The 26,211-nt window shown below is 45.6% G+C and overlaps 1 protein-coding gene across 1 annotated transcript; it reads left to right on the top strand.

The window, feature by feature from the left end:
• Positions 1-265: 265 nt before the first annotated feature.
• MCM5 (minichromosome maintenance complex component 5) lies at positions 266-25,453 on the top strand. Its single transcript, XM_069654384.1, has 16 exons — positions 266-812; positions 6,574-6,700; positions 11,593-11,721; positions 14,439-14,611; positions 14,713-14,868; positions 15,359-15,525; positions 15,963-16,134; positions 16,247-16,358; positions 17,278-17,421; positions 17,512-17,577; positions 18,704-18,880; positions 19,094-19,206; positions 23,438-23,566; positions 23,720-23,862; positions 24,153-24,280; positions 24,920-25,453. Exons 1-16 carry the CDS (start codon positions 619-621, stop codon positions 25,019-25,021), a joined length of 2,232 nt encoding a protein of 743 aa, XP_069510485.1. The 5' UTR covers positions 266-618; the 3' UTR covers positions 25,022-25,453.
• The last annotated feature ends 758 nt before the right edge of the window (positions 25,454-26,211 follow it).

The following is a 26,211-nucleotide window of genomic DNA, read 5'->3' on the forward strand; positions in this document are numbered from 1 at the left end:
GTATGTGATGCTACAAGAGGCAAAGGGCGTTCTTTAATGAAAGGGTTCGGTCCTTCTTTTTGGTAATACCCTATCTGTCCGAACTGTTTTTTTTGTTCCTAAACTTCCATTTTGTTTGTCCTCAATGTACCCGTCGGCCATTTTGATGTGCTACAAGTTCGCGCCACAACAGCGCTGGTAGGCAGGGCCATAAAAGTAGAAGCCACGCCTAACACGACCTTCAGCCAGTAGAAGCTGCTTATAGCCACACTGAGAATAGCTAGCGAAACAACCACGCGTCGCTTCCGCCGCTCTTGCCAATCACAAGGAAGAAAGGGACCGGAGTACAGCCAATTAGAAAATAAGGGCGGCACCTCCATTTTTGCCGCGAAGTTGCTCGTAGAATTCCCGGGTAAAATATAGAAAAGAAGTATGCTGCTCCCACCCCTTTATAGTCTTCTTGCTTGTGATTGGCTTTGTAGAATGCCGACACGCGAATGGTCATAGCTATTGGCTGTAGCTGTCAGAAGCCACTTGTCGATCAATCGGTTTCATTCTGCAAGCCGCCTCTTTGGTGTAGTGCTAGTGTCCGAGTTATACCATCTGAACGTGTGCCCAGTAATTATCCAAAGTTCAGACATGTCGGGTTTCGACCAGCCGGGGGTCTTCTACAGTGACAGCCTTGGTGGGTTGGGCGGTGACTCACAAGGGGGAGCTGGGGCTGGCGGCGAAGAGACACCCGCTCGACGGAGCCAGGTGAAACGGCGTCTGCGGGATTTCTTGAGGCAGTACCGTGAGGGCAGCGAGCGTGGGGGATTGAGCTTCAAGTATCGGTGAGTGAGCTTCCTGTGCGGGTACAGTGGGGTACCAACTGCTGTATGTATTTAAAATATAATTATTTCTGAAATACCTTGCACAGAGCTAGGGTGGACAACTTTACAGAATATCACAGGGCACTTTAGATGTGCGGTCCATTTGAGTTGCGCTCGTTTTAGTACGGTGTCATTTGCGCCCCTCTTTTCAATGTATCCTTATTTTGTAATGGCGCTAAATTACAGTTAAGCAAATGCAAATCACAAAAACAGACTATAGGACAATTAAGAATGAGACCCTGATCACTTTTCACTGATGGGGCGGTCCCAGGATTTCAAAGCCCCCGCCCAGCAAAATACATCTACCCTCCAACTTGCATATGTATTGGCATCCTCACAAATGGCTTGGTAAATGAAGAACATTACAAGAAGTGTTACCATTCTTTGTCGCTAAAGGGAATCCTGGGAAGTAATTTTACAAGAAGTTGCCATGAAACTGTCAATGGACAAATACCATTGTGGTCTGCAACATATGAATGATCACGGTTATCATATGGAGCAACTCTAAACCCCAAGCTAGGATTTTATTTTAATAGCTTAAGTTGCCTCCTGAACCACTCAGTTAAGGCAGACTTGAGGGTGTTTACCTTGTATTGACCACCAGGACAGTCCACTCCCTTCTGCTATGAATGGGCTGACCTAGCCTAATCTCCTCCTCCTGATGGGTGATCTCAACATCCATCTGGACTCTCCTGACTCCTCCAGGACCCTTCCACAACCTATCATATCTATCCTACTCTCTGGATCCACACACACTGAAGGCCACACCTTTTGATGCTCTACTGACATCCCTCTCACTGCCTTTTCTCTCCTGGACTGACTACTCTCTTCTCTCAAAACACCTCATGCGCTCCTCAGCCCTTGTAGCAACGCACCCAGCATTGCCACTCTGCTTCAGTCACCAGACTCATGAAAAAAGTGACAGTGGCTGCCTTTGCCCCACCTAATCTCCTTCTCCCTTCCTGCGGCTCACTCCAATCCTGACACAGCCCTCGCTAACCTCAACCTCTCTATCTCCATCACTCTTGACACTCGTGCCCCTGCCATGAGGGTCTGACTGAAGCTTTCCAAAAAGTGCAACTCTTGGTACGACTCCGATGTGGCTGTCCTCAAATGCAAATGTAGTGCAGTTGAACGGAAATGGAACTCCTCGGGTGGACCATCCGACAAACTGGCCTGCAGCCTCCTTCAATGGCAATATCGACTCTGCTTCTTATTCAAGCCTGCTTCTCTGTGGCATCTAACACAGCTGAACTTTTCAAAGTCTGCAAGGAACTGATAAATCCTGCAGCAGCCTCTTCTATCGCACCCACCCGGGGCCTTTTCTTGGCCCTGGCTTCACATTTCATCACAAAAACCCAAGACATCCTTTCCTCCCTCTCTTCCACTCCACAGCATACACCAACACCAGAGTTTCCCTTGGCTACCCCCTTACCTCACCCTCTCCTCTCTCTCTCAGCCGTCAGGTCTATTTTTGTATTTGTATCGCGCACCCAACCCTAAGGTAGCTGGGTGCTGGAAAACTTAGCAAGTTACAGAGATAGGTACATACATAATTACATGAAGGATAGGTAAGGCAATAGCGGAAGTGCCAACCTGGTTACAATATTCATACAAGTACAGAGATAAGCAGTCAAAAGTGACAGGTCGACTGGTTACAAATGAGTCTGACCCTGTAATGCAGGAACATATACATACATAGTTAAAATAGTCTGACAAAGTAATGATGGTGCGGATGTGTTGCAGGCTACTTGTCCACGTAGTTGTTGTGATGTAAGATGACTAAGGCTGGATCGATTGGGCTCAGTTGGTGGTGGGCTTATCGGAAAGCCATAGTTTGATGTTAGTTTTGAAGGATGGTTCTAGTCTGATGTACTGGGTTAGGGAGTTCCAGAGGTTGGCTGCTTGGACAGGGAAGCTGGCTCCTGCAGTTTTGAGGTTGAATTTGGGCACTGAGAGGCGATGGGTGTGGGATGATTTGGTAAAACGGGATGCGTGATATATGGAGAACTTGTCTGAAAGATATTTGGGGGCAGTGTGTTAAAGGCATTTGTGGGTGATTGCCAGGGTGCAGAGAGTAATTCTGTCGTGCACTGGGAGCCAGTTGGCGTTTTGTCTGTGGCTGGAGATGTGGTGGGATCTTGAAATGTTTAGAGCGGATCTTAAGGAGTTATTTTGTAGGATCTGGAGTCTGTTTAGTTTTGTTTCAGAGGTGCTTGAAGAGTGTCGCAGTAGTCTAGCAAGAGCCCTAGCGCTCTCCAAAATAAAGTCAAGCAGCTGGTGTAGGATAGGTAGGCCCTACAGGCATTGATTAGCTTGTTAGTATAAGCAGTTGAGGAAGCAATGGCACTCGCTTGTTTTTTTAGAGCTTAGGTGGAATCTAGGTAAACGTCGAGCGTCTTTTTCTTTTGCGACTTTTATTGTATTGCCATCAATGATGGACGAGTACTGAGGGTCATGTTTAATCAAACGGGCTTGGGTGCTTACGATCAGCTCAGTCTTTTCATCATTAAGGCAGAGGCTGTGTGTTGCCATCCACACCTGGATTTCCAAGTACATGTTCATTAGTTTGGAGTCGTTGGCGTAATGACCTGACAATTGATGAGGACCTGGGTGTCATCTGCGTAGTTTGTGTAGGTGACGCCCACGTCGTCGAGGTGGTCGAATAACCCCTTTGCAAAGATGTTATATAAAGTTGGGGATGTACATCATCCCTGGGGAACCCCACAGCGGATGGGGATAGGATCTGCGGAGGCAGTAGGAGAGAAAACCCTAATGGTAAGGTTGGAGAGGAAACATTTGATCCAGGAGGAGGCGTTGGATGTTGGATGAGAGAAGTTTTCTTCCAAACAGGTGGACCCCTGCCCCTCTAAAACAATTACAGACAATATTGACTCCCTCGCCTTGGCTGATCGCTGCAATCTCTCCTTGTCCACTGGAGTTTTCTCAACTGCCCATAAGCGCTCCCTTGTGCACCCTCTACTCAAGAAACCCCCTGCTGACCCCTCCATTCTGGCAAACTACCACCCTATCTGCATCACTCCTTTCTTGGGCGAACTCCTGGAGAAGTTGGCTATCTCAGCTGACCCTCCACAGTGTATCTATTGGCTGCCTCCACGACCATCAGTCTGGCTTTAGAGCATCCAGAGGCACGGAAACTGCTCTTCTGAACATCTGTGAAGACCTGCTCTCAAATCTTGGTACTAACACACACTCTGTCCTCATTCTCCTTGGCCTCACCTCTGCCTTTGACACAGTTAACTGATCGCAGGTCTCTGTGACACCCCAGGAATCGCATCGGGCTCTGCTATGGTTATTCTCCTTTCTCTCTGACAGCCCATCCCAGATGCAACTCTGAGCTTTTCTCTCGACTATTGCTCTCTCAACCTGTGATGTTTCCCCGGGGATCTAACTTCTCCCCCTGGTTCTTCAACGTCTATATGGCTGCCTTGGAACGTGTCATTGCCACTTTCACCTCTAACTTCCAGTGTTACGCAGATGACACACAACTATCTTTCAGGATACTGTCAGCTGCCTCTTCCTAACTATCAACTAGGCCTCAGAGGTACTTTACCCTTTCTCACTCCCCCTCCCCCCCCCCCCAACGGCTCCTGGCTCCAGAGCCTTGGTTCTCTCTAGGCTGGACTATTGCAACAGCCACTTCCTCGACCTCCCTTCTGCGGCCTCTACAACTCATCCAGAACAGAACCGCAAGACTTATCCTTGGCCTCCACCCCAGGGACTGCATCTCTCTGGCGCTGAAATCCCTTCACTGGCTCCCCGTGGCTGCAAGGATGAAGTTCAAGACCCTCTGTATTGTCCACAAGGCTTTCTGGGACCTACCTACCTGCAACGCTGCCTACCTAAATACTGTCTCTCACGAGCCCTCCACTCTATCTCCAACTTTCTGCGAGTGTGCTGGCTCTCCAAGCAGAGATTTGGAGGAAGATCCTTATCCTCAGCAGGTGCCTCCCCCTGGAACAGCTGCCCACTGTCTTGAGCCTGGCCTTCTTAAGTTCTGGAAACTGAAGACCTTCCTTTTGCCCTCCCTCTTCCCTGCTAACATCTCTCCATCTCTGCCCCCTCTTCCTGCAGCTTGCTGACTGGCTGCCTGGTGTACCGCAGAGGCTCACTGGTCGCGGGCACACCCGCTAGTCCCCTATCGCACTTGCCTCGGGCCCTACACCTATCCTCACAGCACTTAGAAATAACGCAAGAGAGTGGCTCTCTCTGCACTTATTCCAGTCTCCACCAACTAGGTGCACTTGGACCTCCCACTTCCTGTTAGTCTATGCACTTGCACGATCCAAATGCAACGTGCCTGAAGATCGTCTGTTCGGTTCTCCCCTGTCGTCTCCCCATAATTTGCACTGGTAAAAACTGCAGAATCACTGTCAGGCCTATTTGCTTTCTCTGACTGTGCAGACTATTATCTCAGAATTTCAAGGGCTCTGGGGGACTGTTGTATTTTTTCCCCTTATCCCCAACACTCCTTGAGCGCCTTGAAACACATTCCTGTGTACAGGCGCTATATAAATAAACAATGAAATTAACACACTTTTAATGTGGCGAAGCAATGATTTGGTTGCAGTCTGCGATTCAAGCACTTCACCACACAACTGCTCAGCTTGTGTTCATATACGTGTTTAAGGTACGCTATAACATGAAGTATTATTAAAGCTCGGGAAAGTCAAACCTTAAAGTACACAAATTGCATATGAGCTAACCTGGCGGTCTGACGTTTATAATCGTCATAGAAATGTGGCGTAAAGAGCATGGGTTTAGCCATGTCGTCTCCCCCCAACCCCCCGTTCTGAATAAAAGATCGCAGTAGGAGGCAAAGAATTTGTGAGCCTATACAAATCCTTTGGGTTGTAAGTCACTATTTCCCTCAGTACTATACCCTCCCATTTCTTTTCACCACCATTCCCATCTCGTAAGGTTCTCCTCAATAACGTAATCACGCAAGGAGATATTAATACACATATCACTGGAAAGTGTGCTCCGAGCACTGGGTATGTTTTGAGCCCTTGGGTGAGCAAGGCAAGTTGGGATTTTTCACTGCCCTGGACACGGTGGGTGCAGCGGTCACGGCACACAAATGGGGACTGTCTTGCATTTGCGGGTAAGTGCAGGAGGGTTGGCCACCCTACATAGGAAAACAGTACACATACAGGCAGTCAGAGTGAGAGTGCCTTAGCGTGTAAATTGGTGAAGGTGTCGGATGATGGTCCTTGAAAGGACAGGAACAGACTATAGGTATTACTAATATTTCTTCAATTTGGCAATACTGGTATTGCTAGTATAACCAAATAGAAGAAATATTAGTAATACCTACAGTCCTATTCCTGTATTGTGATTGAATTTGACAGGAAGGTCTCTATACCCGTAGAGGTTTATCCCAAAAATATTTTCCCCTTGAGTTATTTTGCTTGAAGGTGACATTTTGGTTACGGGGTGGCAATTAGCTTTTATTTTTTTTTTACCGCTCTGCCCTTTGTTTCACAGCTGGGTGGTGTAGTGGGAGGGTTACGTTTTCCTATTCACAGGCTATGAGATGGAGATTGAGTCCGGCCTTGAATAAAGGGGCATTTGTAGGGTGCTGCCCATCTGTCAAATGGAGATAACTGCAATTGTTGTTGTTCAGAGATTCTTCTGTCACCCTGTGGATGAGATGTGCCATGCTGGCTGTTGTACTACTTACTGAGTGTTCTGTCATTAGAGATGAACTCAAGCGTCATTATAATCTGGGAGAGTATTGGATCGAGGTGGAGATGGAGGATCTCGCCAGCTTTGATGAAGACTTGGCAGACTACCTGTACAAGCAACCCACTGAGCACCTGCAACTGGTAAGTGTATTTGGGTTGTGGTATTCAGTTGAAAACATGAAATGCTTGACTGTAGCTGTCATAGAAACTTGGTATGAGATTAGTTGGTATCAAGACTGCTCTAAAATACTTGGGTGGATGGCCTTGACTCGACATTTTGTCAGGAACTGTTTTGGTGAGAATGCCTGTCTGTTGGTAGCCCACAGTGAAAGGAAAATATCTTTTCTTCGTGAAATAATGCCAATGACATTGGGAGGTTGACTCTCGCTGTATTCTCCGAGCATACAGCACTGCCTAGGTACAGGCTCGCACTGGCCAATAGGGCAATGCCCGAACCAAAAACGCAAAATGCTAGTCTGGGGCATTTTTTAAATCCAAGTGGGACACTTTTGTGACAGTTTGAGTTACTTCACCATGCGGCTAGTCGTTTTGACCATTGTTGCCGATTAAATATAAATGCACCATCACAAAAAGAAACTGGAAAACCGTCAAACCAAGCGCAACCTAATAGAACTGGAGATAACCAAACCCTGCGCTACAGAACTAGAGCTGGCTGACCTAGCCCGGAAAGCGGAGCAACTCCACAAATGGATTGCTGATGCAATTGAAAACCGCGCCCGGAGAAAACCATTTACCCCCTCCAAAAAAAAAGAGCAATGGCAAAATGGTTCACACAGCTACTTAGGACAATGAAAAAGGACAAGAGGATGGAACTGGAATGGAGGAAAGAATACAACCAAGACAAGAAATGACTGTTCCAAAAACAAATCCGCGCATACAAGAGGGAAATTCAAAAGGCTGAGAGAAGGCATTTTGATGACATAATCACCAATGCCACCAACACACAAAAAGAAATGATCAACCTCTGTAAAGAAATGAGAAACCTGGTTGCGACAACATTCCAACCCTCTCAGAGAAACTTTGCAACAACCTGGCAGACCATTTTAAGAACAAAATCAACGACATCCGACAAATCGTACAAAACGAACCAACCATAACACTCAACCAACCGGACCTAAGAAAGAGCCACTGCAGAAACTCAAACTTTCCTGAAATATCAGCAGAGAAATTCGCCATACTGGTAAAACGCAGCAAGAAAGCAGGATCACCCACCTGCGCTTGACACCTGATGTCTGCACTTGACACCAGCTGGCCCTACTTCCTATTGTTTTATTTATTCTATTACCCCTTACACTCCTCCCCCTGCCCCCACGCACACCCCTGCACTTGCGCGATCTGAATGACACGTGGCCTGGTAGGATCGTTCTGTCTTCCCCCTGTTCCCTACCGTTGCTGCGTCGCGCCTTGAACACTTGTGTATAGGTGCGTTATAAATGCCATATCATATTTCAATGATGCGCACGGTTCTCAATGGTTCTAGAAAAAAGCATACATTCAAACCAACATACTTGCACCAACCAGTCAATTCTTTGAAAGGCAGTCGATGTATTTATGAGCGCAGCCCAAACATGCCGACAACGAAAAGAGAAAACCCTGTACTTGCTGGGAAATGTAGACCTAGCCTGCGAAGAAGCTGATCGGACCACAGAATGGTTCCTGGACCCTTCCGAAAGCTTCCACGTACACAATTCATACGCGAGGATTGAGACTGAATCTTCACACCGATGGGGCGCAATGATAAAGGCCTTCTGGATATTGGCAAAGGTGCAGGGCTTCACTGGACCTAAATTAGGTTAAATTTACCTTGTTATAACAATGTATGTTGTTGTTAAAGCGAGGAGACCATATACTGGTTTGTTTTCCAATAGTCAGGATGGGTCCTTATTTAATGTGGGATACCTAAGGTCATGTTTTAGTGTCAGATTAGATAAACTAATTTCTCTAAAGATGTTAATGGTCGGTGTGTTGAATCCTGCAAGTGGGGAAAAGATAAACAATTGCATGTTTAGCTGGTAGTAAATAAGGTACACAGGTGAAATTAGCCAAGTATTTAAATTGCTGCTTACCTAGACTGGGAGCTTCCTTGGTGTGTCCTCGCCAATAACTCTAGATGCATTTTTGCTGTATGGCAAATTAGCAGAATACTCTGCTTAATTCAAAAAGGAGCGTTGCAGTTTGCTGACCTTAGGGATCCGCGTTCAATAAGGACCCATCCTGACTATTGGAATAGAAACCTGTATATGGGTCTCCTCTCTTTAACCACAACATACTGTTATAACGGGGTAAGTAACTTTAAATCATTGTTGTAAAGAAAACGCACCGTCTACATGAACTTCAGTATTAAAGTCCCTTTTTTTCCTCACCTCAACATTCCTTTATGCATTTATTATCAAGGACCTAATTTCAGCACTGTATGATTCAATAACGGCTTTGTGGTAAAAATACGCATTATACACGCAAACTGAACCAAGCCACGTTGGTTTTAAATTCAGGAATGTTTGTTATATTCATCAAGTACCTAAAATTAGCACTGTATGTTGCAACAAGGGCTTTGTGCACACATGCCTAAATGCACCTATTGCAGGGAATACTGTACACTATTATAATGCCATGTCCAACTTTATTTTTTTCGAATATCAAATTAAATTTCCATGTCACCCTATGTACAGCACCCACTGTTTTAATATTATAATCCCATCATCCATGTCTGGTCCTTTTTTAAATCCACACTTTTCACCTTACTGAGCTTCACTTGTTTGTTTTCCCTTGTTTATTTTTCCCTTCAACTTTAAGACTCCATTCTGAAAACCCAGAGTCAAAATAAAACCTGCATGCAATCAAGCAAAATTGATACTGCAGTTAAAGCATAAACTGTCCTTAAACTACTCCTGATGAACCAGCATTAACATTGCTGGAGAAACAAGTGTAGAGGATCAAACAATTTTAGGACTGTTTGCTTTTGTGACTACACAAAAATGAACTTTCACCAAAAACAAGTAACTAAATGAATATCATTTTCTTGTCCAACCATTAACAAATGGACATCAAGTTTGGCACGTGTTGCTCTTTTCCGCTTAACTTTTGAGAGTTTGAGAATGAACACTGTCCCGGCTAGTAAGAATGGGAGACCCCTCTCTTGAAAAAACCATCCCTAGACGCGACAGTGCCCACGAGCTACCAACAATAACCAGTCCCGTTTTTGTTGAAGATAATGGATAAAATAGCCTACACCCAAATTCAATCCCATCTCGAACAAAACTCTCTTAGGAGATAGACAATCTGGATTTTGGCCCAACCACAGTACCGACGCGGCACTTCGCAGCCTGAAAATCCAGATGGATTCCATAAGAGATGCAGGCAAGCTCTGAATTATTTTGTTAGACTTGTCTGCAGCATTCGATCTTGTGGACCATAACAAACTCACATTAGCTAACGACTTCAAATTTTCAAAGGAAGCCACCCTTTGGGTCCAATCCTTTTTAGCTGATTGCACTTCCAGAGTCTCCATTGGAAAGGAAGCAGCAGACCCTATCCTAGTACCTATAGGCGTGCCACAGGGATCTTGTCTGTCGCCCACCCTTTGCAATGCTTACACTAAGCTCCTATTCGCGGCACTGGATGCCATTCACACCAACTTTGCTGATGACACCCAGATCCTCATCCCGATCATGGGGAATTATGACATGGATACTATTACCATCAATAAAATTGACGCAGTAATACAAAACTGGATGGCTCTTAACAGCCTGTGCCTCGGCGATGAGAAAACAGATTCTTATCATGGGCTCCCTAACCAAAATTGACGCCCTCCACCCGGATTACACATCAATCAACATTCTTTGGTACTCCTATTCCATTCCTCAGACAGGTAAAAACGTTGTGTCCACCTAGACGCCAACTTAACCATGACTAAACATGTGCCTGCATTATCCTCGGCCACCTCCTACACCTCCTAAATAAATTGCCTTAAGTCGCAAATTCCTCGCGCCCAACAATTGCATTACCCTAGCCAGGGCCTTGATATCGTCCAAATTCGACTACTGCAATGTACTTCTGTTGAGCACCTCCAACACCAATCTGGCTAAACTACAACTAATACAAAATAAAGCATTACGAGCAGCCTTGGGGCTAAACAAATCAGACCACATCTCCAATACACACTGGTTAACTATCAAAGCTAGAATTATTTTCAAAGCCCTTTCTGTTACTCATAAATGCCTAGCCTAGAAAGCGCCCAAAAAATCAAACAAAGATTCTCTTCTTGTCCCGCAATGCAAATACTCCAGAGCAGGGGGAAGTGGCTTCCCAGTCATGGCCCTCAACACTGAAACACACTCCCCACAAACATAAAAAACAAAGCCTCCTTCCAGTGCTTCAAAAAGATACTAAACTATTTAACAAATTCTAGCAGTCACCCAGCTAACATCCGTTTTGTACCACCCCCGCCCCCTCCCCCCTCGGATATATACCAATGTAAGGATGAACTGTACCGCTAATATGTAAACATGTAATAACAACTAATGCCTCCATAATATGCAAGACTATGCAGAAATTAATGCAACTATGTACTGTGAATGCTACCCATGTATAATCAAAATGTCTAACTACGCTGTGATACGCCAGGGTTTGGGCGTGTAACTAATGTGTGATTTAGGATCATTCAGAGACATCTAGGATGCTTTTAAATATAATGAATCCTACATAATGGTACATTATGTCGCTTGTCATGTGGAAGTTAGATTTGCAGTGCACGGTTTACTCACTTCTGGTTACCCAGTGGTAGCTCCTACTATTGGGTGATGCCAGACACCCAGGAGCTGGCTTTAGCTTCTGCTCATTAAGTCTTTATTTCAAACCTGTTGGTGTTTAGTGACCAAAGAGATGCTTATAAGTTCTGTAGTATTGTTGGAGGCAGGTACAGTCTTATGCACAGTCACACGTCTCTTAGCCTGTATTGAGCTCTTAACTTTTGTTAAACTGTCTTTTGCCACCTCCACATCCAACCATGTTAGCTCGAGGAAGCAGCACAGGAAGTGGCTGATGAGGTGACCCGTCCTCGTCCATCTGGAGAGGAGACTCTACAAGAGATACAGGTTATGCTGAAATCGGATGCAAACCCTGCAAACATCCGAAGCCTGAAGGTAAGTCCCTTCTCAGTTTTCACATTTTTCTGCCAGTTTCTTTGCATTAACTATGTCGCACATTGCTGCGATTCCCTGATTCGATTTCTTGGCAGGCAGGACCAAACTTCACACCAGTGAGGTTTTTATTTTGTATTCCCTAGGGTATTTGGGGAGGGAGGAGAGCATGCTTAGGGTGGGAATTGGTTATTGCATTATGGTTTTGGAAAAATGTCTGCTGCTACATGTGATGGATTTCAGAGACACCTGTGGCTGTAAGACAGTTTTTGTAAAGTCCACCCATGGGAATTGATAAGACTATCCCTGGGCAATACAGAAACGGCAACTTAGTCTACCACTTCAGGTAATGGGAGTGTAACCGAGCAGCCAGACTTATCATAGGACAGAGATGGGGATGTACAAAGAACCTGTAGCATACATGGGCACAACACTTAAACCCATAGTTATGTAAAAAGTAATGGTTTATTTTATATATACACGTAAAGAGAATTCATTAGAAAGATAAATATCTTCATAAGCAAACAATATAAAACCAATACAATACTAATTTTAAGTCACCAGTCTAAAATACTTACCTAGAATTGCATACTGCCATTCAGTAAGTAAAACTGCTGTGATAGTCAACTTTGGGGATTATTCAGTTTCAGGAATAATATGGAGGTACAAGACGACGGGAACACCTTTTACAGTACCTGCAATTACTTTTAGAATAGTGGAAACAATTCAGAAGTAATACCTTTTGTAATACTTTTTAGAATGACCAGGTGTAATTCAAAGGTAAGTAATAGACTGTGCCATATTCTGTTCAATGATAGGTAGCAAGTAATTGGCAACACTTACTGTTTCAGGAATAATAGTTACACTACATACAGTAGCAAGTGAGTACAATACGTACATTTGAATGGTGTCACTATTCTCGAAGTAAGAACTTTGTTTCAGATCCTTATGATTAAAAAAAACATACCAACACAAGGTAAGTTACTTAGTAATCATTCCCCAGAGCTTAGGCTTTGAGTACATTCCATCTAGTTCTGAGTCTCTTGCAAGGTCGGAATGGGGCTTAAAAAGAAGATACACAAAAGCTGTAGAAAGGTTCCTGTGGAGTCTTCTGGAGCAGTTGTAACAGTTCTTGTGAGTATAAGGGTGCAAGGACTTTGTGGTAGACTCCAGCATGCATTCCAGCGTGAATGTGTATGGGCAAACTCCCAAAAACACATTTCCCCCGCTAGCCACACAGAATTACCTCAGGTCCCACTGTACCTTGGGAGCGATGACGATGAAGCTGGATGGCTTCACACGGTAGCGGCTGTAGAGCCAGTGGTCTGTTCCTTGGTCGTAGTGATGAAAGGAGGGACTGAATGGGATTTCACCACAGCAACAGTCAAGGAAGCAAAGGATTCTTCATGCTCCCAGCACAGATCTGTGGATTTGGTGACTTTTCGGATACACCTCTGAAGAACGGTTCTCGATTTGCCTCGCTTGCTCGGTCCTGCACTCTGGGGAGAGATCTTTGAGGAGTGGAATCTTGCTTCTGGAGGTCCAGCAGGAGTTTCAGGAAAATTCATTCTTTGGAAAGACTATGCGCCACAGGATGGCTGCAGTTCCCAGGGTATTGCGGTTTGCAGCACAAAATGGGATGGCTCAAATGGCAGGTTGTCTTCAGACCGATTGTGCTCACCAGTCCATGGGAGGAAGTCGTCCTCTTCGGAGCTTCCCTGTGTATGCAAAAACGGGGCAGGACAGCGGTCACTTGCAGGCTCCACCGATTACTGGAATGGGCTCCAGGTGTCTCTGGTGGCCTTAATTTTCTGTTCCTGTGGTGGACTTGTCTTTAGCTTCCAGATCCATGCCATTTATCCAGGAACCCCGCCAATCGGCACTCATGCTTCATTCAAACTTGGGGGAGTGGGCGTTCTTTTAGGACAGCCAGCCTCCCAGTTGGTTCTGCTTCTAGGCAGACATGAAGAAGACAAAGGACTGGAGAGTTTCGGACTACTCCCTCATTTCATGTCTTCAGACACCCTGGAACCTTGGCAGGCTTCCTGCCAAAGTCAAACCAGGACCTCCCGTACCCCACACGGCAGAAGGATTAGGAAAGGGGAACCAAAAGAATACAGCTACCATTTTGGGTTGATGGTGACCCTTCTGTGCAGTACCAGGGCCGTGAACACAGCCCACGGGTAAACATTGCACAAGTCTGTAGAACACGTCCGCTGCCACCAGGCATTTAGTTATGCTGCCGCTGTTAACAGCAATGCTACAGGAGCACTGAGAAAGGGGATCCTATGTAACGCCTCAGCACTCCACTTAAGGTGGTGTGTGCTGATCTCTCAATATAAAATATAGAAGGGATAAAGTATAACTATCCCCTTGAAAATGTGTTCCCACAAGGAAAATACAAAGGGAACCCCAAAGGGCTCCCAGTAGCACTGAACAAAACGTGCTGTGTGCTACAAAAGTAAATTACAGATGCCCTTCAAAATATGGGGGAAAACATGACTTCGTAAAATAATAGTTCCCATATACAGAGTGAATTAGTGGGTGGGAAAGGGCTCCCACTCACTCTGGCAGATAAAGTGCTGGGGGGGTCTCACAGATTTTCCATTTCGATGCCAAATCTAACCAGGGCCAGTGCTGTGGGGAAGTGAACGGTGCTTCAGTAAAAGAATACTTTGGATGCAAAGTGGTTGGTTAACACTTTCTTTAATTTATTGCAGTCTGAGCAGATGTCTCGTCTTGTGAAGATCCCCGGAATTGTTATTGCAGCCACTGCAGTGCGGGCAAAGGCCACCAAGATGTCAATCCAGTGCCGTAGTTGTCGCAACGTCATCAATAATATCATAGTGCGACCCGGATTGGAGGGATATGCCATGCCGCGCAAGTGCAACACGTAAGCCTTCAGTGGAGAGCTGTACCATATAACCAGTAAAGGGTTTTTCAGATAATTGATGTATGGTGCAGTGTCACTAACCACCAGCCATTCCATTCCAGGGAGCAGGCTGGGCGCCCCAAGTGTCCTCTGGACCCGTACTTCATCGTCCCGGACAAGTGCAAGTGTGTGGACTTCCAGACACTGAAGCTGCAGGAGTCACCGGATGCAGTGCCACATGGGGAGATGCCCCGCCACATGCAGCTCTACTGTGACAGGTGATTGGCTGGGCCCTAAGAACCTCACACTGCCTATTGTCCATGAAGTGCCACACCATGGGGTGTACATTAAATGATCGTAGGTCTGGAAGGTGCATTTGATCTAGCGGTTAACTGATGGCATGGATACTGTAAAACATTCTGCAGCAATCATTTTATTAACCAATTTTGAATGCTTTCCTTACTGTTCTAACCCACCCTTCGTGTGATTTTATTTTTTTAGCCTGATGCTACCTTGTTGCTTACATGTTACAACTTGTTTATTTTTTATTTTTTTTTATTTGCACTTTTTGCAATTGTTGTACTGTGTGTAAAGAGATGGCTTTCAAATCGTGTTGCCCTCCTCTGGCTTTCAGACAATAACCTACTTTTTAAGGATTCAACGTTTTACAGGTTCACATTTATCCAAACACTGAATGCCACCTACTGCACTGCCTGGATTGCATATTGCTTTGTTTGCATTTTGACTAAGAATCCCGTCTCTCCTCAGATATCTGTGCGATAAAGTGGTCCCTGGCAACCGGGTCACCATCATGGGCATATATTCAATCAAGAAATCGGGCATTACTTCAACCAAGGGTCGTGACCGGGTCGGTGTTGGGATCCGCAGCTCCTACATCCGTGTGGTGGGCATCCAGGTGGACACAGATGGCACAGGTATGAGTTTAGGGGTCTTGGCAAGTGGTTAACACGTCCCCATTGTAGGGACAAGGTTAGGTTCTCGGATCAGACAAATTGCACCTTTCCTTAGCCAAATACAGGGCACATGTGTAATTTTCTAGCTCTGAATCACATTTTTGCAAAAGCAGTTTTTCCTATTAGACTGGTGGTGACAGTAAGGTTTGTGAGTTTGTCCCGTAACTTAACATGCATTTCATGACAAACCAATTTCTTGCTCCTTTTGCAGGTATGTATTGACAATCTTTGTGTTGTACACAACGCTACCAGCCTTCCTGTGAGCCTGTTTTCTTTCTCCTCCCTGTGGTGTTCATTCACGCCCCTCTCTGCAAGGTTCTTTGAGACCAAGTCACCCAATCTGTCTCTTTTGGCAAGTCCTTGTGCGTGACGTTTTTCCTCCCCTTTCTTGTTTTCAGGCCGCAGTGCTGTCGGCGCATTTACACCGCAGGAGGAGGAAGAGTTTCGCCGGCTGGCTTCCCGGCCTGACATCTATGAGACCATTGCCAAGAGCATTGCTCCTTCTATCTATGGAAGCACTGACATAAAGAAGGCAATTGCCTGTCTGCTTTTTGGGGGCTCCCGGAAGAGGTGGGTGCAAACGGAGTTATTGATCCTCCCTCGTGGCCGATAGTGGGAAGTTGTTATAACAAGCTCTCTTTTTCTTTCTCTTTTTCTCTTTCTCTCTTTCTCTCTCCCCCAGACTACCTGATGGTCTCACTCGTCGTGGAGACATTAACCTTCTGATGCTGGGGGACCCCGGCACGGCCAAGTCGCAGCTGCTGAAGTTTGTGGAGCGGTGTTCGCCTATTGGGGTAAGCAGCAAGGTTTTATTTGAGCATTAGGCATGCCATTTAAAACAGACATGGCGTACAAAGGAAGTGGTGGCCATTCCCTTGTCGGGTTGCCTTTAGGCCTGTTGATGTAGTATGGGACACAAACTGAGGATAGAACCTAGAGGTATTCCTTAAAAAAAGTTTTAACGGTAGGGGGCTTTTTGCCTTTACATGTGAACTGAGCACCTTTTTATCATTTGATACGTGGCTGTTGGACATAATGGGGAAGAATGTTTTAGGGTCAGTAAGTGGGCCAGTGAAGAGGGGATGGATAGCACCATTGGATCTCAAACAGTTCTACAGATAGGCTTCCTCTTATATCCCGGGGGGGGGGGTGGGCAGGGGGGGTGGTAGCGTGAAGGCGATCATGTTGAGGATGGAAGTAGATCAGAGTGGGTTGCAGAGCTCTTCTGAGAGTAGGGAGATGCAGCCAAGAAGGTTAAGTATGGCTGCAGTTGCAGAGATGAACTGGTGGCAGAGAATGAGGAGGGAAGGTGTGTGGTGGGAGAGTGTTGGCATTTGAGTCTGGGAGAGCAAGGACTCTTCTGAGTTGGCATCAAGCTGCGTAAAGCCATGAAGTGTTGTATTGCTGTTTTTAGCGGGTAGTGAAGGAGAAAGATGTGGGTGTATTAGCAAGGTAAGTAATGAAAGCCAAATAATGGGACTTGTACAATGCACTTCCAGGCTCTCCTTTCCCACCACCACCATGCTGTTGTCCCTGGAGGAAGTTATGTAATACATATTTTTAGTGTGTCTAAGCTATAATAGATACATTGTTTGCTTTTGGAAAAAGACTACATCCAAATCCCCAGCCCCCAATACCCTTTTGTTACTATACTTGGATATTGTTGCAGTAACACTGTGTGGCTGCTGCTGGATTAATTGTGTATTTGTGCAGGTCTACACTTCAGGGAAGGGCAGCAGTGCTGCTGGGCTCACAGCTTCGGTGATGCGAGACCCAGTAACGCGGAACTTCATTATGGAAGGAGGCGCGATGGTTCTTGCTGATGGTGGAGTTGTGTGTATTGATGAGTTTGATAAGGTGAGTGCCAAACCTGGCGTCCACAGATTTCCCTCTTGCTCCTATACTTCTGCCTCCAGTTTTCTTACTTGTATTTTGCGCCTTCAACAGATGAGGGAGGATGATCGCGTGGCGATTCATGAAGCCATGGAGCAGCAGACCATCTCGATTGCCAAGGTGAGCTTCAAAATAAACCTTCAGCTGAATGCATCACATCTTTTCTAGTGTTTTTTATTTTTCCTTCACCTAATAGACAAAGCATACATTTTATCTGTACAATCGACATTGTAGTTATATTGTGTACCACATCAGCGTAAAAGCCCAATTTTTTTTCATCCGAAAACATGCAAATACTCCCAACAACAAAAGTATACTAAACTCACAAACTAAAAAAATTCAACATGGTGGACGCATGGAAGATTGGTGTACTGCTTCCACCAGCACCACTTCATGCGAGAGTTCAGATCTGTGGGGTGGGCAGTCATAATGTCGACAGTAAAAATGTCGACAGTCGAAATTTCGAAAAATAAATGTCGAAAAAAATAATGTCGACAAACAATAATGTCGATATTTTTTCGAAATTTTCTATTTATTATATAAATAGATAAATGAGTATGAGGGTGGTGGGGGGTTGGGTGAGGGGGGTTGGGGGGACACCCCCATAGTAAATGATACTATTTTTATTTAATTATTGAATAAATAGTAATTATATATTTATGTGTTGAGAATGAGGGGTGAGAGGATGGTGGGGGGGTGTGGGGGGTGGCAGGGGTTTGTTGGGTGAGGTGTTGATAGTTCTAATTGACATTTTTTTGTCTTTTTTTTCTAAAAAATGACTTTACATTATATGTATAGGATGTCGACATTATTGTTTGTCGACATTTTTTTTTCGACATTATGACTATAAACCGATCTGTGGTACCTGCAGCGTGTCACAAACTTAAAGAAAAAGCGCATCTTTAGCTGCCATGAATTATTGGGTGTAAAGAAGTGCAGCTTTCAAAAAGGTGTTTTGGTGTTCGATAACCAACCTGCAGAACCACTCCCATTGGGACTTTGCCTAAAAATCATTTTACTCCCAACTTAAAAAAAAAACTGAGTAGAATGCTCCCACATCTGGAGCCCCACCCACTGCTGGAGTCTGTTGGACTTCTCCCTTGACCTGCGATCTTCCCTCATTTTCCTTTCTCTTTCTCTCCGCCTGTTTCCACTTGGATGTTAATTCATGGGAAGGTGTTCCGTGGTGTGTGTTTGGGCATAGTGCTGTTATTTGTTTAACCACCTGCTGCATTATTTCTCTTAGGCTGGCATCACCACAACCCTGAACTCTCGCTGTTCAGTCTTGGCTGCTGCCAACTCGGTTTATGGGCGCTGGGACGACACCAAGGGGGAAGAAAACATAGACTTCATGCCCACCATCCTCTCTCGATTTGACATGATTTTCATTGTCAAAGATGAGCACAATGAGCAGCGGGATATGGTGAGTAGGTGGGGCTAAGTACTAGTGGGCTAAGGAGTGGTGAGGAGGGGGGGGCATGGTAGAGTAATCGCACGCACGGGGAAAGTGGTAAGCTATTGAGTAGTGAGAAATGGGCAATGTGGTGAGGACGGCACCGACAGTTTGGATTTTTCTCTGATGTTTTGTGTGTGCTTACAAAGTTTTTGCTAAATGATTCCTCTCGTTTGTTTGCAGACCCTGGCCAAGCATGTGATGAATGTGCATTTGAGTGCCCTGACGCAGGCACATGCAGTGGAGGGAGAGGTGGAGCTCAACACGCTCAAGAAGTACATCGCCTATTGCAGAGGGTGAGTGCGGCTCAGTGTTGCTGTGTTTAGGGCCCAGCTTATTGTCACTCTGTACTATAACCAAAAGAGTGAGGTTTTGAATAAATCCGAGCCACTAGCACAGATCTGGCTAACCTTCCACACAACTGTCTTTTACCGTTATCTGGTAATAAAATCGCGGCAGAAATATCGCCCTGTAAAAATAATCACAGCAAACATGCTGTGGTTTGACCCGGTAAAGGTGTACCCCATTATAATATTTAAGGTGAGCAGGGGTTCCCCCCCCCCCCCCCCCCACTCCCATTAAATGGTGTAATGGTTTGCGGGGGTGTCCCCTGCATCCTTTACATGAGTGACGCAAAACAAACGCTGCATTTTTGCCACGATTACTTTGTATTCAGACATTTTTGCCACAATGTTGACACATGGAACCCTTTCACCTAGGTCTGTGCCTTTTCAAAAGGGGTCCAGTCATGAATCAGTCAGGTAATGCCACCAATGGGAGTGATCCAGCTCAAACTGCTAGACAAGGTCCACTCTGCACAGAAAAACAAGCAACCCAGACATATTTCAGCCTTGTTTGGCCTCCTTGTTGAGGTGCAGCTTGGTTCCCTATGGCGCAGTGAGAATGCTTTTTTGGGGTGGAGCCATTGTTGAGGTGCAGCTTGGTTCCCTATGGCGCAGTGAGAATATGCTTTTTTTTGGGGTGGAGCCAAGCCCGATTTGCAAATGGTCTTCCCTTTTGTAATGGCTTGGCAGGCGAAGAAACGATGGTTTGGAGGGCTGCTCAGAGGAATGCCTGAGGTTAGGATTAATTCCAAACCTTCCAGTCATCACCTCAGTTTGTTGCCTTGCGTACTACATTAAAGAACACTTTTCTTGGTGTACCTGCCTTCTGCAATGAGGGACTACTTCAGCCTGGCTGCTGTTCTGTCTGCGCCTCATCGGTGCTCTACCCTGTAATCCCTTCTAATGCCCAAGCTAAGTTTGTGACTCCTGAGACTGTTTGTGTCCACCAGTCCTACTCCTGGGATGTCTAATGCATTTGGGCTCTACCCAAGTGAGTGCCTAGCACTTAAATGATGTTATCAGTAGTTCTTTCGATGGGTTGCCAGATTAGCTTATTTGTTTAGGGACACTGTAAAACTAATTGCATCTTTATGGGTAAACTGCAGCAAGGTTAATGGGGCGGGGAGTTTTTTTTTTTTTTTAATCCAGTCGACCTGTCGTTAGGAATCCAGAGGGGTCTGGAGTTTTCCCTCTGGTTCAGGTTGTCTCCGCTGATTCCGATTTTAGTTGGCCCATTGCCCCTCCCCGGCCACGCACAGCTGACCTGTTGGAAGAAGCAGTCCAGTCGAAGCTTTTAGGATGTTAATGAGGCAGCTGAGTTTCAGCATCACCTGGATCCCCTTTCAATCGCACATTTACTTTATAGCTCTTCATAATTCTCCACCAAGGCCTTTGTGGGAGGGCTTGTGAGCTGTGGGGGCTTGTAAAGTGTGCTGGGTTGGAGCACCAGTGGAATGCTGAGGACATGCAGTTAACTAATGTACAAAATTCATTATTTAGTTATATGCTGGGACCTTAGTGACAACCCCGCCCCAAAAGTACAGCCTGAGACCCCCTATAATACTTATTATATTACTCCTTTTAAATGGAAAGTTGATTTCACGAGGTAACGTTTTTTAAAGAGTAGGAACAGAATTACGGTACAAACAACCACTTGATACCGATTCCAACGATAACATTTGTGTGTAAACGCTCATTCATTCCTACGCTACAAACCCAACCTCGACACTCAAATGGTATTGCAGTAACCTACCTGAATGTTTGAATTGCCTTTTTAAGGTTGGGATTTATAGTCGTGTGAGACTTAACCTTCTAGTTTCGTGGTTGAATCTGTAGCGTTACACCGTGGGTATTGTTGTACCTTAATATATATTTAAATGGTGTGGGGTATGTATAGAATTCCGTTCCCAGCACGTCATGCTTGACTAACATGTGTTCGTGGGGGTGCATCACTTTTAGCTAGATGTGCACCAATTTGCTAAGCTGTTAAACCTCTTACTGCCGCCACCATCCCCATTACATGTGAAACAAAATGCACACATTAGGCTGAGGACATGTATTGCCTAATGGGTACGTTGTTGGCTTTGAACATGTGGATTTTAGCTTTTTATTATTTGGGTGTAGCAACTGTTGCCCCTTACTTGATGTATGCAACCCCCCCTTTTTTATCTGCAGTGTGCAATTAGCACACTAATTTTAGGTGGTTTAATAGCGTGTTGGTGTCCATAATATGGTCAGATTTCTATTACAAATGGATTAAAAAAAAAGAAACCTGCATGTACCTTGTAAGGGTGATCATTATTGGTGAAGTGTAGAATTCAATGGTGAGGCCTCTTCCACCACTACTGCTCAACTGTTTTATTTTGGGCATATCTTTACCCCTCCCATTTCCATCTCCTGCTCTCTGCATTTTATCCAGAGTTCGTGGGACGTGAATCATAAATGAAGTGAACATGTAGTGAATTAACAAGTTGTTGACTTGGGATCCAGAAGACCTGGATTGCCCCAAGAACAGCATAGTTTAATATTGTGCGCATCACTCACCAAAACATCGAATTTTACACAGCTCACCGCTCAACCCACATCCCCTCCAGTGTACACTTTGACATTCATACCTCCATTTTAAAAAACCTGGTAAATTGGGAGCCTGCCTTTATCCCTCGCCACCAGGGCCTAGTACATGCAGGTTAAGCCCATGTTGTAGCTAGATTTACGATCCTGTGTTAACTACACTTGTTTAATGCTTTTCATCTGCATCCTTTGCACCAAGGCATGAGCGGCCAAGAGCCCTGTAATTCAAGGGTTCCTAACATGAAACGGACACAATATAAAACGTCCACAAGCGTGTTCTACTCGCATGTGAGCAGTCGAAAGATCCATAGCTTATCGGACTGATCTTTTTGTCGCGTGGCATTCCACACTGTGACCATGCCATGTTAGCCTCTGTTAGTTTCGCCTGACCTGTTCACTCATGCAGAAGCTGTACCTGCTTTGATGCACATGGTCCTTCATGTACTCGGAGGGGCACTACTGACGGTCTGACCTTGCACTGGTTTCCTTGGGGAGCCTTGGCTAGGTCCACTATCGGCCCCCTTCAAACCCAAGTTGTAGCACAAGCTGGCTGCGTCTCCCAGTTAGCGCCTCTGTCTTGCTACAGCGTTTGAGGGCCTTGATCTGGGGAGCGGGTTGCCCTTAAAGACCCTGCACAGTCAACCTTTTGTCTGCACCATACAGTTTAGTGTGAAGCTAGCAATGCGTTGGACTTTAGGTGCACATTTGGAAGGAAATTTGCACCCTGCCCCTTCACTAGGCGACTATCCCCAAATTCCAGCCTAAACGTAAACCTGATTGGTCCTCTGCTGTAGACCCTATCCCTGGAAAACCAGCGTCTGGCGCAAGTGCATGTACCTGCTGCTACACTTTTTTATATAGTTGTATCCCTTTTGCGTTTGGCACCATCTAGCTTAGTTTTCGAGCGCTTAAAGCGTGGGAGACATATGGGGTGACGCTGGGTTTGTCAAGGCCTCTGCCCATCTGCTAAGGGTTCAATTCATTGGTTGGTTTGCTTTGCATAGCAGGTTGTATGATGCGGGTTTCGTGGGTCATTTTAATGTAGCTTGTTTAAAACCGCACCGCGCGGTTCTGGTTCATCAGTTTGGGGAGAAGCTGGTATGTATGAGGTGGCCGGTGGGTGTCTCCTTTATCTATTAATGGATTAATTGTATGCTGATGAATAAAGCCTTCATCCTATACTGCAACCTGCCTACGTAGCCATCCTATGTGACCTAGCTACTTAAGATACGGCAGTGTTGTCCTTGAGAGTTGCTGATGCCTTTCTGATGGTCTCATGTTTTCGTTGCTGTCCCCCCTACTGCACCCAGTATCCCAACGGCTTTTGTTCCTTGTGCCTTACTGTCTCGGAATGTCTCTTCTGGTTGTCTTGGATGGTTTATTCCGCTCTGCCCTCTGACCATAGCCCGATCAGTTTTTCAAATTGTTTCTTGTTAGGCTGTTGAAAATGTCATGCTTGTGTTCAACTGTAAAGGCCTCCTCAGAGAGCCTGCTGCTCCATATACAACAGATTGTTCTTAAAACGGCCTATGAAAAACATCAGCATGTGAATCGTCATCCATTTCACATCGCAAAATAATTGTTTCCTTTCCACCATTCTATGGATTTCTAGGCGGTGTGGTCCACGACTGTCTGCAGCTTCTGCGGAGAAGCTGAAGAATAGGTACATCCTGATGCGCAGTGGGGCACGAGAGCACGAACGCGAGTGTGACCGGCGATCCAGCATCCCCATCACTGTCAGGTGACTTTTGGTGTCCTTCTACCCTCCTTCAGTACTTAGTAGGAGCACTATGTTGTGTGCTCTGAGGCCCACGTGCGTGAAGCTTATTATACAAATTAAAAAAAGATAAGTTTGTTTCATGGACATACCCATTGACTCCTGTTTGCTTTGCAGACAGCTAGAAGCAGTCGTGCGCATCTCAGAATCTCTCAGTAAGATGCGGCTGCTACCCTTTGCCACAGAGACTGATGTTGATGAGGCTCTGCGACTGTTCCAGGTGTCCACGCTGGATGCTGCCATGTCTGGCAGCCTGTCAGGTGATTTGGGTGGTGGAGAGGGAACTTTGGTTGCTCAGAATCCTATTCAATTGACTGTTTAACTTTATCCTGCATATGGTCCCCCCTCCTACCTCTTGCCATACTAGATGTCTGCTGGTTTGTTGTAAGCTACCATACAATGCCTTTGCTGACTTGTGGTGAAGGTTTAGCAGCACAGAGCCTTCCTTTTTGGGGCAAAAGTGCCACCAGAGGAGGGGTTACAGGGCTGGGGGGGTGTTGTTGAACTTGGTGCAAAATGTATTCAGAAAAGTAAAGTGTTTTTCTCACAGGTGCTGAAGGCTTCACAACAGTGGAAGACCAGGAGATGTTGTCTCGTATTGAAAAGCAGGTGAAGCGCCGGTTTGCCATTGGCTCTCAAGTGTCGGAGCACAGCATAGTTCAAGACTTTATCAAGCAGGCAAGGCAAAAGATCATGATCTGGTCTAACAACTATAATTGGGTGTTCTTATAATGTGCTTGATGCTGGAGTCCTCTCCCTGAGTGTCGTCATGTCTTTAATACTAATAAATGGGATAATAGCACCTATTGAGTTTGCAGTTGGAAGGATCAGGCTGCCCTGTTCACCGAGATGAACACTATTCATGAACTGTTCACTGGAAATGTTACTTGCAACTTGGGTGCTCGTGTAGGTTTGTAACTGTTTAGGACGATAGCATCTGGAGGTTTCTGGTTGTACCCTGACCCCTCTAGCCATTAAGCTGTATGTGTTGTGTTAACCTCAACCTCCAGAGTGTACTTCTCGCTCTGGGCAATGTTGTGGCCTTGCAGGTATTTCAAAATTGGAGGGATTGGTAGATGGTGTGTGTTCTGAACCTGGCAAGTATTTAAGTGGAGGTGTGAGGACAAATGTGGTTTGGTATGGGGCCGTCTGTGAGGCTGTTTCAAAGAGAAGGGGCGCCGTAGGGACTTTTTCCTGATATGGTCGCAACGGAGTAGCTGGGTGATTTATTTTGGGGTGGCAGGTGTTTAGTCTAGTTTGCTGCAAAAGGCAACCTGTTAAGTTTGTGACTTAACTCTTCTGCTCCGTTTTCCACAGAAATACCCGGAACATGCCATCTTCAAAGTGCTGCAATTGATGATGCGACGTGGGGAGATACAGCACCGCATGCAGCGCAAAGTCATGTATCGCATCAAGTGAGCTGTCCACTGCTGGCTTCTCAAGACCAGCTTGTGCAATAGACTGTAGTGTGCACAGGACTTTGCTGCCTTGTCGTACACGACTGATCTCCTTGCTCCACAATAAGACATGAGCTATGCTTGCGGATCAGGACATTCTTACACAAACATTAGTTGTATCAACTTCTAAAACCGAGCAAAAGTGAAGAGGGCGGGGGTGCTTTGGGGGGGGGGTGTGGGCAATACTCACAAGCTTGTTTGTATTCACCTGGTAGGTGACGGAAATGGATTTTCAGTCCCTTGAAACGAGCTAAGACAAGTTTTAGCTAATTGAAAGGGGGGGGGGTGTCCACCTGGATGACCACCCCCCTTTCACTTTTGGTAACTATACCATCCCAAGTTGACTTGGATGTTTTATGTTGAGCTGGAAACAATAAATGTGCTTTTCATTGCATGTTTTTCTTTGTTCATTGTTGGGTGTTGTGATCACTTGGTGTGACTGCTGTCAGCAGGGGTGCAACATATATCTGAACCAATGGAACCTGCTAATGCATGAACAATGCAGCCGTTTAGAGAGAAATGGAATTGGGTTTTCTGCAAGCAGTCAGTCCCCATTTTACCTGGACTCTTGGTTTATGTTAACATATTTACTGATTCTGCTCGGGTCCTGTCATGCAATGGTGGGAAAAGACGGAAACATAATTAGAAAAGAGTAAGTGCACCAGAATCGGAAGTAACACTCGGGCATGGCACAGAGTAATTGCACAGATTATGTAAGTCTGTAGTGGTGTTACACAAACAATCTGATAGCAATGACGGACTAACTCGGGACTGTCATTCACTACCGAAGGAAAACCCCAGGGCACGCACCGAGCTGGCGGATGTCGAAACACAGATCAGCGTGCCGAGGCACGCGTGGTCAAACAGTCTCTGGGGCAAGCAGCGGATGGGAACCTTCGAAAACCTGGTACGGCATCCACAAAAGCAGGACTGATGGAGAAAATGGGACATGTGCTCCCACGGGGCTCTACAAAGCGAATCTAATTGACTGCCTGAGCTACAATTCTTCCTTCGTTATTATTGAGCTGATCTCTTTTTGATCGCATTCACTTTGACCATCGAAAGACTGAGTGTGGCTGCCTTTGTATCCACTACAACGCCCAGAAACTCTGTTCCATCACAGATTTTTCCCATCACAGATTTTTCCCAATC

The sequence above is a fragment of the Ambystoma mexicanum genome, chromosome 3q (assembly GCF_040938575.1).
Source record: "Ambystoma mexicanum isolate Mex_15411 chromosome 3q, UKY_AmexF1_1, whole genome shotgun sequence".
NCBI classification, from domain to species: Eukaryota; Metazoa; Chordata; class Amphibia; order Caudata; family Ambystomatidae; genus Ambystoma; species Ambystoma mexicanum.

Excerpts from the sequence above, each read along its gene's own strand:
- MCM5 (XM_069654384.1), top strand. The coding sequence starts at position 619 with ATGTCGGGTTTCGACCAGCCGGGGGTCTTCTACAGTGACAGCCTTGGT. Across the intron at positions 15,526-15,962 it reads GGTGGACACAGATGGCACAG|GCCGCAGTGCTGTCGGCGCA; the intron begins GTATGAGTTTAG and ends TCTTGTTTTCAG. Across the intron at positions 23,863-24,152 it reads CATGTCTGGCAGCCTGTCAG|GTGCTGAAGGCTTCACAACA; the intron begins GTGATTTGGGTG and ends TTTTTCTCACAG.